The sequence below is a fragment of the Puccinia triticina genome, chromosome 18A, assembly GCF_026914185.1.
Source record: "Puccinia triticina chromosome 18A, complete sequence".
NCBI classification, from domain to species: Eukaryota; Fungi; Basidiomycota; class Pucciniomycetes; order Pucciniales; family Pucciniaceae; genus Puccinia; species Puccinia triticina.
Genome location: NC_070575.1, coordinates 2644037 through 2656698, shown reverse-complemented (window position 1 = coordinate 2656698; position 12662 = coordinate 2644037). Strand labels below are relative to the sequence as shown.

The following is a 12662-nucleotide window of genomic DNA, read 5'->3' as shown; positions in this document are numbered from 1 at the left end:
GTGCTGGTTTATCCTGCAAGCTGCAATCATCTAGAAAATGATGATTTTCAAACGTGCAAATCCATCTGAAAATTTGAAGATGGATTGTCAGAGCAATGAGATATCTTCACGGATTCCTTCGACCTCAAAACGGATTCCTTCGATCAGTTTTGAACCTTTTTGCTCAAAATTTTGGGTGCGGGTGCGCATCAGCACTGCCAATAAATCTGTCCATTCAGTTTTTTTGTACATATTTTGCTGATTTTTAAATAATTTTTTAGTGATTTTGTGGTTGAATATCCTTCCTTTCCCAGCCAGACTTCAGACATTAGGCGTAAGCCTCTCCTGCGGAGAGCCCTCCGGGCGGGGTCCCCCGGACCCTCCGTTCGAGAGGCTTAGTTAAGCTAGAGATGGCCCTGCTTGGCCTGATCCGGCTCCTTCTACTGAACAGCTCGAGCACCACACCTTGAAACCTCATACATTTTTTAACACTGCATCCGCCCATTTTCATACCTCCCGGTAGCCAAACAACTTGGTTTTTTTCATGTCGATATATTTGTATACGAATATTTGAGAAAAAGATATCACGGATAAAGCTTCTTTTTCGATTTGATCCATCAGCGTTTGTGGGAAGATTTCCCAGAATATATCGTCTGTTCCTGACGGGACGAAACCAAAAGGGCTTCAGCAGTATCTTCGAGGCTTTGGATCAGGATGTTGGTCCAGAGTTGTTCGGGGTAGATCCGACCAGAGAAAATGCATTGAACTTGATCTATCCAAATATCCATGCCTCTTTTTCCAATGAAACCTGGAAGATGCATGGTGATGGTTTCAACGTGGAGCGGCTTCGGCTCTGTTGGCTCAAGCTGTTAGTTACTAGCTGCTGGACTCGTGCTCACTTGATTGTTGTTCATTTCGGTACCATCTTTTTTGAATTTGGTGTGGTTTTGGTTGGAAACATATCTAGTTTCTCAAAGCAACATATATAGATATGATAACAATGTGAGATATAACGTTCCACGAATAGCTGTTTGGAGGAAGGGAATACACACTTTTCGGGATACAAGGTGATGAGAGAAGAAGGAAAACTTGCTGGATCACGAAGCCGGTTATATAGAGAAGAGACTTGAGCACATAGAGAGGTTTCGGTGCGTCTGGAGCGGTTCTATGCGGGAGATGTTGAAGAGGATGAATAATCGAAGGTGGTGGTTTTCGACGGCGGGTGTGACTCCGCTCAGCTGCAGCGGATGGTGGTCATCGGCTGATGGATGAAGTGTCCGCTCCGCTCGATTCCCGGATGGACACTTACCTAAGGCGATCGGGAGGGGTACATACATAAACCCATAAGCCATACTTTGCCCGCTTCCCTTGCTCGGAGATTCCTCCCTCCCGCTGCCTGTTGACCACCACTGACCACGAAGATTGGGAAAAACCATCCAGCAACAACAACGACAACAACATCAACAGCCACTTTGACCTCACGATGGCCGCCGAACAAGCACCCTATCTGACCCAACTCGACCCGGAGACCAGCAACCGCTTATCCGCAAGACAACTGGCGGCACTCGCACTCTTACAAGGTTTGTCATACACAACTCTTTTTAGAGCTTCTGCATCATGCTCGCTTAAACGTAATCCAAGTCGTACCGCATCCAAACAAACAAGCTAACCTGCATTGCATGTACATACTAGACCAATTCGATGTCGATAAGGATAAGCTGCAAGTGATCGTCGACCAGTTCCAGAATGAATTCAAGATCGGCTTGGAACATGTTCTCCACATTAATACCACCACCAGCAATCCACCAAATCAACAACAGCAACAAGAAAATGAGAATAACGATCAATCGGCGGCTCAAACCCAGCAACAACCCAATTCCCGCTCGATCAAGAGTAACAGTACTAAAAAATCATCCCAAGTTACCCTGCCCATGTTACCTACGTTCATCCACGTAAGGTTCCTTTTTCAAAAAAATATTTCTCACCCAGGAATACTCTGTTATTACACAACCACACGCTCTATATCTCATTTATCCCTATCCGCATCTTTAGAACGTGCCCAATGGAGAGGAAAAAGGATTGTTCTTGGCATTGGATCTTGGCGGCACTAACCTGAGAGTGTGTGAAGTGAGGTTGAACGGGGACAAGACCTTCTCGATCAAATCGGACAAATATCTTTTATCCGACGAAATCAAAACGGTCAGTCAAACAAAAACCAAACAGCATACATATCATTGTGAAGGAGATTTGGTTGGGAAATCTAACTGTATTTGTCGCACGGGGTCTCTCTCTCTCTCTAGGGTACCGCAGAAGAACTATTCGATTACATCGCAGATTGTGTCAAAGCTTTCTTGCTTCAACTAGGCCATGTATTGAGTGACGACGAGAAGCTCCATCTCGGCTTCACCTTCAGCTTCCCGGTCATCCAAAGTGCTTTGGCCGAGGGGAAACTGATGGACTGGACCAAGGTAGCTCATCTTCCTCCCGTTAGTTGTCTGATAACTAATACGTGAGAACACATTGTGAAGGGGTTCAAAGCTTCCGGCGCGGTCGGCTTCGATATCGTCAAATTGTTACAAGACGCATTGGAGAAGAAAAAAGTGCCTGTGCATTGCAATGCGCTCGTCAATGATACGTGAGTCGATGTTTCGTCTTCTCTTTTTTTTTTTTAGTTTCGAGATTTGATTGGGTATTTTCCGGTCGAGCGACAGCACTGGAACGTTGATGGCACGGGCTTACCAATCTGGATCGGCACTAGTTGGGGCCATCTTCGGAACAGGCACGAATGCCGCGTACGTCGAGCGGCTGTCGGCAGTCAAGAAACTGACCGGTCACCAATCACCGACGTTCCAAAAGGCAGACAAGATGATCATCAACACTGAATGGGGAGCGTTTGATAACTCTGTTTGTCCAGGCTTTCCTCTTCTGCCTATACTTGTTTCTCTCTGCTTGTTTTCTGGACTGGTCAGCTCAAACAAATATTTATCTTTTTCCCCCCTATACCAGAGGAACGTCCTGCCAGTGACAAAGTACGACAACAAACTGGACCGCGAGTCTATCAATCCGCGTAAACAGGCGTTCGAGAAGATGGTCTCAGGGATGTATCTGGGAGAGCTGACGCGGAACGTGCTGATGGATATGATTGATGAGGGGGTTCTATTTGAGGGTTATTCGACAGAGAAGTTGAACCGGCACTACGGCTTTGACACGGCCCTGATGAGCCAGATTGATGGGGGCGGGGTTCTGAGTCTGAGCGGGAAGGGGCGAGAGGAGCATCTGCGCAAGATCGAGGATGTGATCCGGGGCCAGTTCGGGCTGGTCGATCGGGCCATCGGGACTGCGGCGGACTGGATCGTCATCAAGCGGGTCTGCGAGATCGTCGCCACCCGTGCCGCCCGTCTCTCCGCCGCCGCCATCGCCACCGTCATCAAGCAGACCGAGGCCGACTCGAGCTCCAGTCTGGCTAACGACCAAAAGATCTCCATCGGCGTCGACGGCAGTCTCATCGAACGCTACGAAAACTTCATCGACCGCCTCAAGCGCGGCCTCAGAGACCTCTTCGATGACCAGGTTTACAGGAAAATCGAAATCGAACTCGCTAAGGATGGCTCGGGCGTCGGCGCTGCTCTCTGCGCCCTGCAGGCGAAAAAACAGGAGGACGAACTCTCTCTTCTCTCTAGAGTTCAGAACATCTCGATCTGAAAACTCATTCCACTATATTTCAAGAATGTTTGGGATTCCCTCCTTCCATCCTTTGTGTTTTTGTGACAAATCAACATTTCTTTATCTACTTGATTCTGAGAATTTGGCCATGTATGTGTATTCCTATGTATCTTTTATACTCAAAACCAACAGTAATTCTCGGTGTCTTGTACTGTGTGACTTTTGTTGTTGAGTTTGTTTTGCGTGTATTATGCGTTCATCATGATGCAACCCATCAGTCAATAATAACAGGAACTTTGCCTTTGACTTGTCAAGAATACACCCCTATGTTTCCTTGCAGTTCTTGATATAAGGTCTCATGTATCTCTGTTGTGGATTATCCCAGCTTTGGATTTCGTGATATCTGTTACATAGTCAACATTACCCAACAGAAGGAGCATGCTGAAAAGGTGGATAACTTTTGTGTTGACAGAGTTTGTATTGAAAAAGTGAAAAGAAAGGTTGTGCACTTTGGGACTCAAACCCAAGATTGCAGGATGAGGAAGACAGTCTGGATCTCCAGCCTCTCAAACCTTGAGAGTGCGGTCCATGACATGTACATACATCATGTAAGCTATGCAAATATGAGAGCCTATACTACGGCTCATAACACAATCCCAGACAGATTTCTATGGTGAATCTTACCAATATGTTCATCCATTTCAAGATTTCTATTCAATATCAGAACATTTAAATTTTTATCAAAGGAACAAACAAAGCTTTTTTGGATATGTAGACCAGGGAGAAATTTGATAGAAGAACCAAAGGGAACTGAGCATTATCTGGAACCAGATCAAACTGAAACATAAAAATGAAATATTTGGGTTTCCATTAATGAAGCAATAACAAAAAATGAGTGTCTTTATCATGATTATCAAAATAATTCACTTGCAATTCTTGATCAGTTTAGGAGAAAATATTGTTATAAGGTTTTGGATTCTCCATATTTTAGACCAACTAATGACTTCAAGGATTCATGCTTTTTATCTACTTCATGAGAGTAAAAAACAGAATCAATCTCTTGAGATTGATTTTTGAAAATGTTGCTGATATTCTTTTCATACTCATCAATGGTATTATCTATGTATTTTGATATCAATGTAAGTTCTTCCTTATGGGTAATGTATGTTGATGTTTCCACTCCATGTTCTTCATGGGGCTCTACATGCTTCTCAATCTGATAAATCAAATAAGGGTTGGGATCACTGCTGATAATTTGAGGAAAGTAATTCTTTAAATAGTCTTCAATGTTTTCAAGTTTTGCAAGAGTCTTATTCTTCACAGACATGCAATCAAACATGGCCTTAAAGAACTTGTTTCCCTCATATAGTTTTGAAACCCAATGTTTTGGATCATTCTTCTTGGTAAATTCCAAAAGCTGAAAGATGAAATTTGATCCAAAAATTGTTCCTTCACCTTCATCAATGTATATAAGCTGTATTCTTTTGAATACCTCAACAAATGCACCATAACTTTGAGATTTTTTGAGGGACAGAAAATCTTCACCACTACCATGCATGAGATGCTCAAAAAGGTAAATCCTTTTAGAAACCACCTCTTTCATTGAACCTGTTTCATAGAAATCAGGGTGGTATTGAAGAGCCAATTTCAAGAGCTCTATGTAGCTTGGTTGAGGCCCAATAGCTGTTGAAAGTACAACCAAAAACAAGGAATATTGTTACAAAGAAGTTAGGAGCACGTAGTAGTAAATGCAATTAGCTTTGACTTACCTGAAAATATATCCCTGAAATGTGATGAGTACCAACTGTCCAATATGTTCTTGAAATCTTTGGAATTTCCATATTGAATAGAGAATGACTGAAAAATATTTTGGTATGCAACTCTCAAAGCACCTGATTCTTCAAATAGTGATTTTAGCTGAGGCAGAGTGATCAGCTCATGCTGATACACCAAATTGACTGTTTGGAAGAAAATCCTTTGAAGCTTGCAGTTCAAGTTGGAAGGTTTGTAGGCAGGTTTTTCTCCAAGCTTGTAATCCAAATGTTCTGCAAGGTCTTGTAACAGGACTTGCATCTGTTGGAAAATATTATCCTTCAATTTTTCAGGGAAATTTGAAGGAATTGTCTGGGTAAGTGTTTTGTCTTTGCTCATGGTGTTAAACAGCAAATTTTCTTCCATGTGTTTTGAAATTTCGTTATGGATGTCTTCTAAGATATTGCTGATTTTATTGATCAGTTTGCGTTCAGATTTGGTAACTGTGTTAACTTGAAGATTGTGGATGTTGTGAAGATTGTTTTTCATAGAGATGTGGATGTTGTGAAGATCCTTTTTCATATCTATGAAGTCTTCCAAATGAGAATTTGCTTGAGCTGTTTGTCACTCAAAATCAGCCCAGTGTTTTGTGTAGAATGCACCAATTTAAGATCAGGCATACCTTGTCTTTGATTTTCAGAGCCTAAAAGATTTAAATCTACCAGAGAAAAAAAATATAAAAGCAAATAATTCAGTTGTTGTAACCTTTAATTTATGGAAATAAGTTTGGAGCTCACAAGATTTTAATGTTCCAGGAACTGGCTCCCTCAACTGTGGCACAGTTGCCACATAATTCTCAACAGCTTGGTTGTCTATCCAATTTGAAATATCTTGCAAGTAGTCTGTGGAAGGAGCATGTTGAAGTTTATCATCACCCAGTAAGCTATATCTTGTGATTCTACGGTAATTTGCTGACGGGATTTCCATCATTACACCTGTTTATTTGGGTCAGAGTAGATGAGAAGCATATGAGGAAAGTTAGCTTATTTGGATTAAGGAAAAGACAAAAAGACAGCAAACCTTTTGCTTTTTCAATTTGATTGGGATTTTCCACATGCTGATCAGTGACTGATTGTGCAGCATTTTGCTTGAAAATCTTTTTCAAGAAGGATTGATGACTTGCTTGTAAACAGCACGCAGAAAGTATAATAAGATACCTCAAGGAAATCTGCATTGTGAATGGACAAAAAGATTAGCTTAAAAGTGGAACTGAGGGAGACAATGTGAATTAATGGGCCAATAGGCAAGAGACAGGCACTTCTTATGGTCAAATGAATTTGAAATAGTGGCAGCTTTCTGTCTTGAGCACTTTGATTTGTACTATGTCTTTGGTGAGACTTGCGAGATAAGTTGACTAACATGTATACCTATTAACTTACATCACTTGAGGTATGTTTGAGGGAATGCCAATGGTAAGAAGTTGGCTGAAACATGTACTTCAGAAAGGCATGAGAGTTAGCCGTAGCTTCCTGCAAGTACAAATTGGTCCAAGTGAGTATTTGTTTGATGTGCCTGCAGATAGTTCTAAGAATTGCCCAGAGGCCGATCTTGCTTGTTTCGTATACATAGTGAACATGGGTATTGGCAGTGATTGCTCAAGCTCAACAAAGGTCTCAAGCGCTTGCTCGGTGCATGGAGAGACTCATGGTCAAGTTCGAGTTTAGCTGTCAGGATGTGCAGAAGCTCTACCGCGCCTATCCGCTGAAGTTATCTAGGATCCAAATACTTAAAGGCAAGAAGTTCCTGGCACGTTTGCAAGTCACTCTTCAAGTTTGACATCATTCAAGGAGCTGAAAGAAAACATGCAAGCTGCGATAGTGAAGAACCCTCAAGTAGGAAGACAAAAAATATGCGCCAAAGAAGAATGTATAAATGTGTGTGCATCGACAAAATACTTTGGCAAAAGTTAATCAAAACCTAGCCGGTTTTTTTGCCGGAATCTTCTTTCAATGAGACGATCCAATTAAGGACCAAACGATTCTGAGGCCCATGATGATCAAACAAGTGCGGTTGATCCTGAGAGTCAGAGACGGGGGTTGCCGAGACAGGCTGCAAGGAGGATGATTTATCGAGGGTGAAGTACGCCGTCCTCATTCCCTGGAACCGGACGTTTTCGAGCCCGACGGCACTCAAATCCGAGGTCGGCTGCGGGATCTCGGCAGAGGCTGATTTCTTGGCCGGGCTTTTGAGGAGAGCGGCCTGGATTGAGCGTTCACAGACGGACCAGAAACCGGTCTCGAGCAAGGATCCATGGACGATCTCCAAGCTATTCGGGTCCACATCCGTCAGAAAGTCATCCAGACTAGCCGGGTTGGTGGACTTGAACAAGGTTTTATAGATCCGTGTTTCGTGGACCTTGACCGGGCTATGGAGGCTTTCTGAATGGGCGATCCAATGGATGTACGCCTTGGGCTTGTTGGCCTTGGTCACCGGCCGGTCGTTCTCGTATGTGCATACCAGCTCAGTCACGTCCCCAGAGCTTGGATCGGTGGTCCATGACTTGCATTTGATAGGGTAGGGAACTTGGAAGAGTCCGACTGAGCGTGAAGGGGTCAAGCGGAAGAAGTCCTCGGAATCCACTCGACTGAAGTCGTCCCTCTCGATGTAAATCACCTTGGTGAACGGGACACGGACGCTGCCCATTTCGGGCACTTTGGGGTGGACGGGTCGGTCGATGAACTCGAGATGATCGTCAGGCAGGTTCTCGATCGTGACCTTGATCGGCTTCAAGACCATCATCAAGCGCGGGGTGCTGAGCTCGAGATGTTGGCGGACGGTCTGCTCGAAGCGGTGGATGGCGATGTTGCTAACCGCCGTCGCCACTCCCAGAGAATTGACGAACTTGAGGATCGCCTCCGGCGGCACCCCTCGCCGTCGCAACGCTATCAACGTATACAGACGCGGGTCGTCCCAGCCTTCTACGTGCCCCTCGTTCACTAACTTCATGATCTTCCGCTTTGACATCACCGTGCCTTCTAAATTCAACCGTCCGTATTCCGTTTGTCGCGGCGTGTATACATTCAGTGCATGACACAGCCATTCGTAACTAACACGCGACTGGATAAACTCAGTGGTACAGAGTGAGTGGCTGTCAAGCGAAAGAAGAGAATGAATCAACGTTTATAAGCCGTAGGTCCAATAGTCATATTGAGCATGAGAACTGACGAGATATTCTCAAAACTATCAACCAGACAATGTGTGAAATCGTAAGTGGGGTAAATTTTCCATTGGTCTCGAGTCCGGTGGTGGGAGGCATTAAGGACGCGATAAGCGACGAGGTCCCACATCTGTGGATTACCATCCTCTAGGTCCTGTTTCATCCGCAAGATGATTTCGTTTGGTCGATAGTGGCCGTCCCTCATCTTCCGAAACTCTGACAAAGAGGTCTCGACCGGTAAGGTGCGATGGGCGCAGGCTTTTCGGGGGCCTCTTTCTTCACCCCCTCTGTTGGCTTTGATCTCGGCGCCTGGCGAAGACGATATGATTAGGAAAAGAGAATTCGAAAAAGAAAAAAAAAAATGTCGGGAAAAAATTGACAAACCGGTGCAAAAACAGACATAAGCTTTATCAATCAGGATGAGCTGCTCGGCCAGCTCATAGAGTTTGCCGAAGTAATCCGAAGAGTAGGTGATTTCGGCGGGCTCGAAGCCGAGCCAGCGGATGATATCGAGGATCGAGTCGATGTAAATCTGTTCCTCTGCCTCGGGGTTTGTGTCGTCGTATCTCAATATGCACTTTCCGCCATGGTGGGCCGCATAGCCAAAGTTGATTGCTATCGCCTTGGAGTCTACAAAAAAAATTGAAACGAGGGGACATGAACATTCAACAGAATGAGCTGATTGGCGTTATTTTGCCCCAAGGCACATTTCGAGGTTGAGGATAAGTTTTCTTACGTCCGATATGAAGGAATCCTAGAAACAGATTGGGTTAGTGGATGAAAACTGGAGGCGATTATCAATTACGGGAAGCTTACCATTAGGTTCTGGCGGGAAACGAGTGACAACCTTGCCACCGGTAGCCTTGAGATGTTCCTGAATGAGTGTAGGATCTTTTTGAGGGTTCCCTCCGGGCGGATACAGTTGGCTCAGCATCCCGACTTCAAAGATACTAGGCTCGGAAGAGGAGGGTGAATCTTTGGATGCGGAGAGAGCAGCAGCCGGCTTCGAATCTGAGCCTGGATTCTTCTTGGCTTTTGAGTTTGTGGCTGTTGTTGGCTTGGAAGCAGACGTGGAAGTCGGCTGGGAATCTTTTGGCCCAAAGAGCTCCAGAAAACTCTCGTCGACTGAGCTCTTGAGGTCGATCGGATTGCACCATTTCAGGATATTAAGCTTCTTCAATTCGCCCGTCGTCTTTCCTAGCGACGCCCATTTCGATTCTTGCGCCTTCTCCGAATTCTTCACATATTCTAATACGATCGATTTTACTTCGTCCTTGCTCATCGACACGCCTGGATCGCGTTTATCAAGAAGTTTGCAACAGGCATTCATACATGAGCTTATACTGAATAGATCTGATTTTTCATTATTTATTGGAGAGCTGACCTACGCCACACTCCTGTTTGAAGACCTCTTCATCGACGGGTCCATCTCCAACAGATAAGAATTCGAGTGCAGCTGTAAGAGTGTAGACCCAGGATTAGAGCCGAGAACACCACAAGTATACGGTAAAATTGAACGTACCATCGACTTGAGCAGGGGCAGCCAGATTCCCATTCAAAATGTGCCGGGCACCGATCTGTTTCCTCTCTGGCGATTTTTCCTTCAGCTTGGACACTACGGCGGTCGACCATCTGAGCAGCAAGCTAGCTTTCGACTTGTCGATCGGCGGGGCGGCTGTGTCAACTGTGGGCTCGATGAAGCTGATGAACTGGGTGGCGAGTGGCACGTTCCTGGCAGTATCCAGGGCCTGCTTCTCGAGTAGGCCGAAGTCATGGAGCTTCTTGGTCAGTGCTTCTATCGTCGATTTGTCCATGGTCGTGCTTTCTTTGGAAAATTGTTGTTGGACAACCATCTTCCGCCTGTTGGCTGATACCCGATGCTTACGTCATCAGCTTACATGCTTATTGGGGGCTACCGGCGCGCAGCAGAGGTGGCCGAGGTCAGCGCAGTCTGAAACCGTTGGCCGAAAAGGATGACCAAAGGCACCTCGAGGCCAGACGCTTTTCCACAGGAGCAAGATACGCGCACTCACGGAATGGCCGGAACTACGAGAGACAAGCACGGATCAATTCAACCTTGCATAATCAGGGAGCAACCCTGGGTGCAAGGAAGTGGTCTATTTAAGCTAGCAGCTGGCCCAAAGGTGTGTCCACTCGTCCGGCGTCCTTCCTTCGCTATTTTCCTTGACAAGGGTGTATCGCTTGCCTCAGAAATTTTCTCAACCACCCTCCCTCCCTTAAAAAAGCAAAAAAAAAAAAGGAGGGGAAAGTAAAGGGAAGGGGGGAAGAGTGAAATGAATCACGAGAAGAAGCAGATGAAATAGCGGACAGCAGAGAAATAGAGGAGGAGTTAGGGCTCGCATTAGGCCCTCCTAAGAAGCCTGCTATGCGCTCAGAGGTTTCTCGAAGAGGAGAAATCACTTGGCGCCAAGAGCACCCAAAATGCGCGGCCGCGCTGGAGGAAAGTGCTACGAGCCTTTCACCAGCTTGAGAGGTTCCCTGATGCACTTGACCCACACATTGGGTAGCTTGGAGTCAACCACTGTGGTGGAACGTTCGGGCTACCCTAGGAGGCTGCACAGGTATGAAGGAATAAATCCCCATACCACATACCCTCCGAAAAGTGCACAGCTTAGGCGCCACCGACATGGACATATGCTTTGGACGTCGGTAAGACCAGAAGCCTCCTGCGGGACACTCAGGGACACTCTCCAACCAGGAGCAGGAGAAAAAAGATAAGACCAAAGGAACACTGCCTCTGGCGCACTCAGCCGCATTGCGCCGACCGGAGGGATGTCCACGTCCGCCCTGCAAAAATGCAGGGGCACCGACGGTTTTAGATTGCTTGATTCTCAGATTTCTACAAAGGTTCTGGCCCTTATGCCCACACGGTCGCATGTGACTCTGCTATGGCGAGCCCCGCGCCTCTCCGTGACCCTCTCTCGCTTGGACAAGCCAAGTCTAGTCTTCTGATTCAAATCCGGGAATCTTCCAAGAGCAACGGCGGTCTGGTAGGTTAGACAAGAACCTCTTTGAATGTCCTTCACTGATTCTTCCCCTCCAATACATCCACGGGTGTCTTGGGAGACCACTCATTGGTCTTTGTGGGATTGTTTTTCTTGAGAAGACAGGGAAGATGCAAGCAGTAGAGCAAGGCTTTGATATGGCAACTAAGACTGGGGCCCAGAGACTATGTCTCCTCTGCGCGTTGAGGCGGGAAGGGACTTTTGTTTACAATTGAGGAGGGATCTGAAAAGGTGGGGATTTCTCCAAATTCATTACATGTGATCGTGTTACCATAGATGGGATGAATGACAACAGAATTTATTATTATAAGGTAATAAGAGAACATTTTGTAAAAATGGTAGGTCAATTACTTTATGGAAACAGTTATTACAAAGAACTCAATAACAGTAAATACACTTGAAATACAAAACAATGGTTAGACTTGGTTAATTTAGAATGATGTAATAATGATAATAAAGTAAAGATAAATACCTCAAAGAAACGAATCAAATCAAAGAAAAAAAATCCGCGACACAATCACAACGACGACGATGTATAACACAAGGAGATATCACGACGAAACAGCCTGGCAGAAAATAAGTAATAGGTTAATACATAATTCATGAAATCGATAGATGTTGTAAATGAATACCTGCCCAGAAGCTGAATCTAGCTCCTCCTAGATGTTAGCGATCGGCGAGAGTTGAGATTAAAGAAGTCGGATTTGAATCGATTTGATTAACGAAGAAGATTTTGCTTCAAGTAGTTTGTTGTTCGATGATTAAGTGTTGATCGAAGTTGGAAGAATGAGATGTAAGAAAAAGGGGAGAAGATTTTGATCGGCGGAAGAATACGGAAGAATAAGGTTGTTGTTCGGAGTCCAAGGAGATCGACAGAACCGATCGACAGAGTAATGAGTGTACACGTGTGCATCCTTGTTGCATGCATAACGCATGCATAGACTAAACCAAAAAGCCATGCGCGAGTTTTAAAGTTGCAACATTTTAGGATTAAAATTTGATAAGAAAAATACAAAGAGATAGTT

General features: G+C 45.1%; 2 protein-coding genes across 2 annotated transcripts; one reads left to right on the top strand and one right to left on the bottom strand.

The window, feature by feature from the left end:
• Window positions 1-1462: 1462 nt before the first annotated feature.
• On the top strand, window positions 1463-3681 carry PtA15_18A318 (uncharacterized protein; the record flags this gene model as incomplete). The annotated part of the gene is made up of 7 exons (XM_053164846.1): window positions 1463-1559; window positions 1672-1931; window positions 2032-2178; window positions 2280-2447; window positions 2508-2614; window positions 2691-2883; window positions 2986-3681. The coding sequence occupies 7 exons, from the start codon at window positions 1463-1465 to the stop codon at window positions 3679-3681; spliced, it is 1668 nt and encodes a 555-aa protein (XP_053028815.1).
• A 3690-nt stretch (window positions 3682-7371) lies between these two features.
• On the bottom strand, window positions 7372-10425 carry PtA15_18A317 (uncharacterized protein; the record flags this gene model as incomplete). The annotated part of the gene is made up of 7 exons (XM_053164845.1): window positions 7372-8542; window positions 8620-8920; window positions 8996-9241; window positions 9348-9365; window positions 9428-9901; window positions 9996-10067; window positions 10134-10425. The coding sequence occupies 7 exons, from the start codon at window positions 10423-10425 to the stop codon at window positions 7372-7374; spliced, it is 2574 nt and encodes an 857-aa protein (XP_053028814.1).
• Window positions 10426-12662: the final 2237 nt, after the last annotated feature.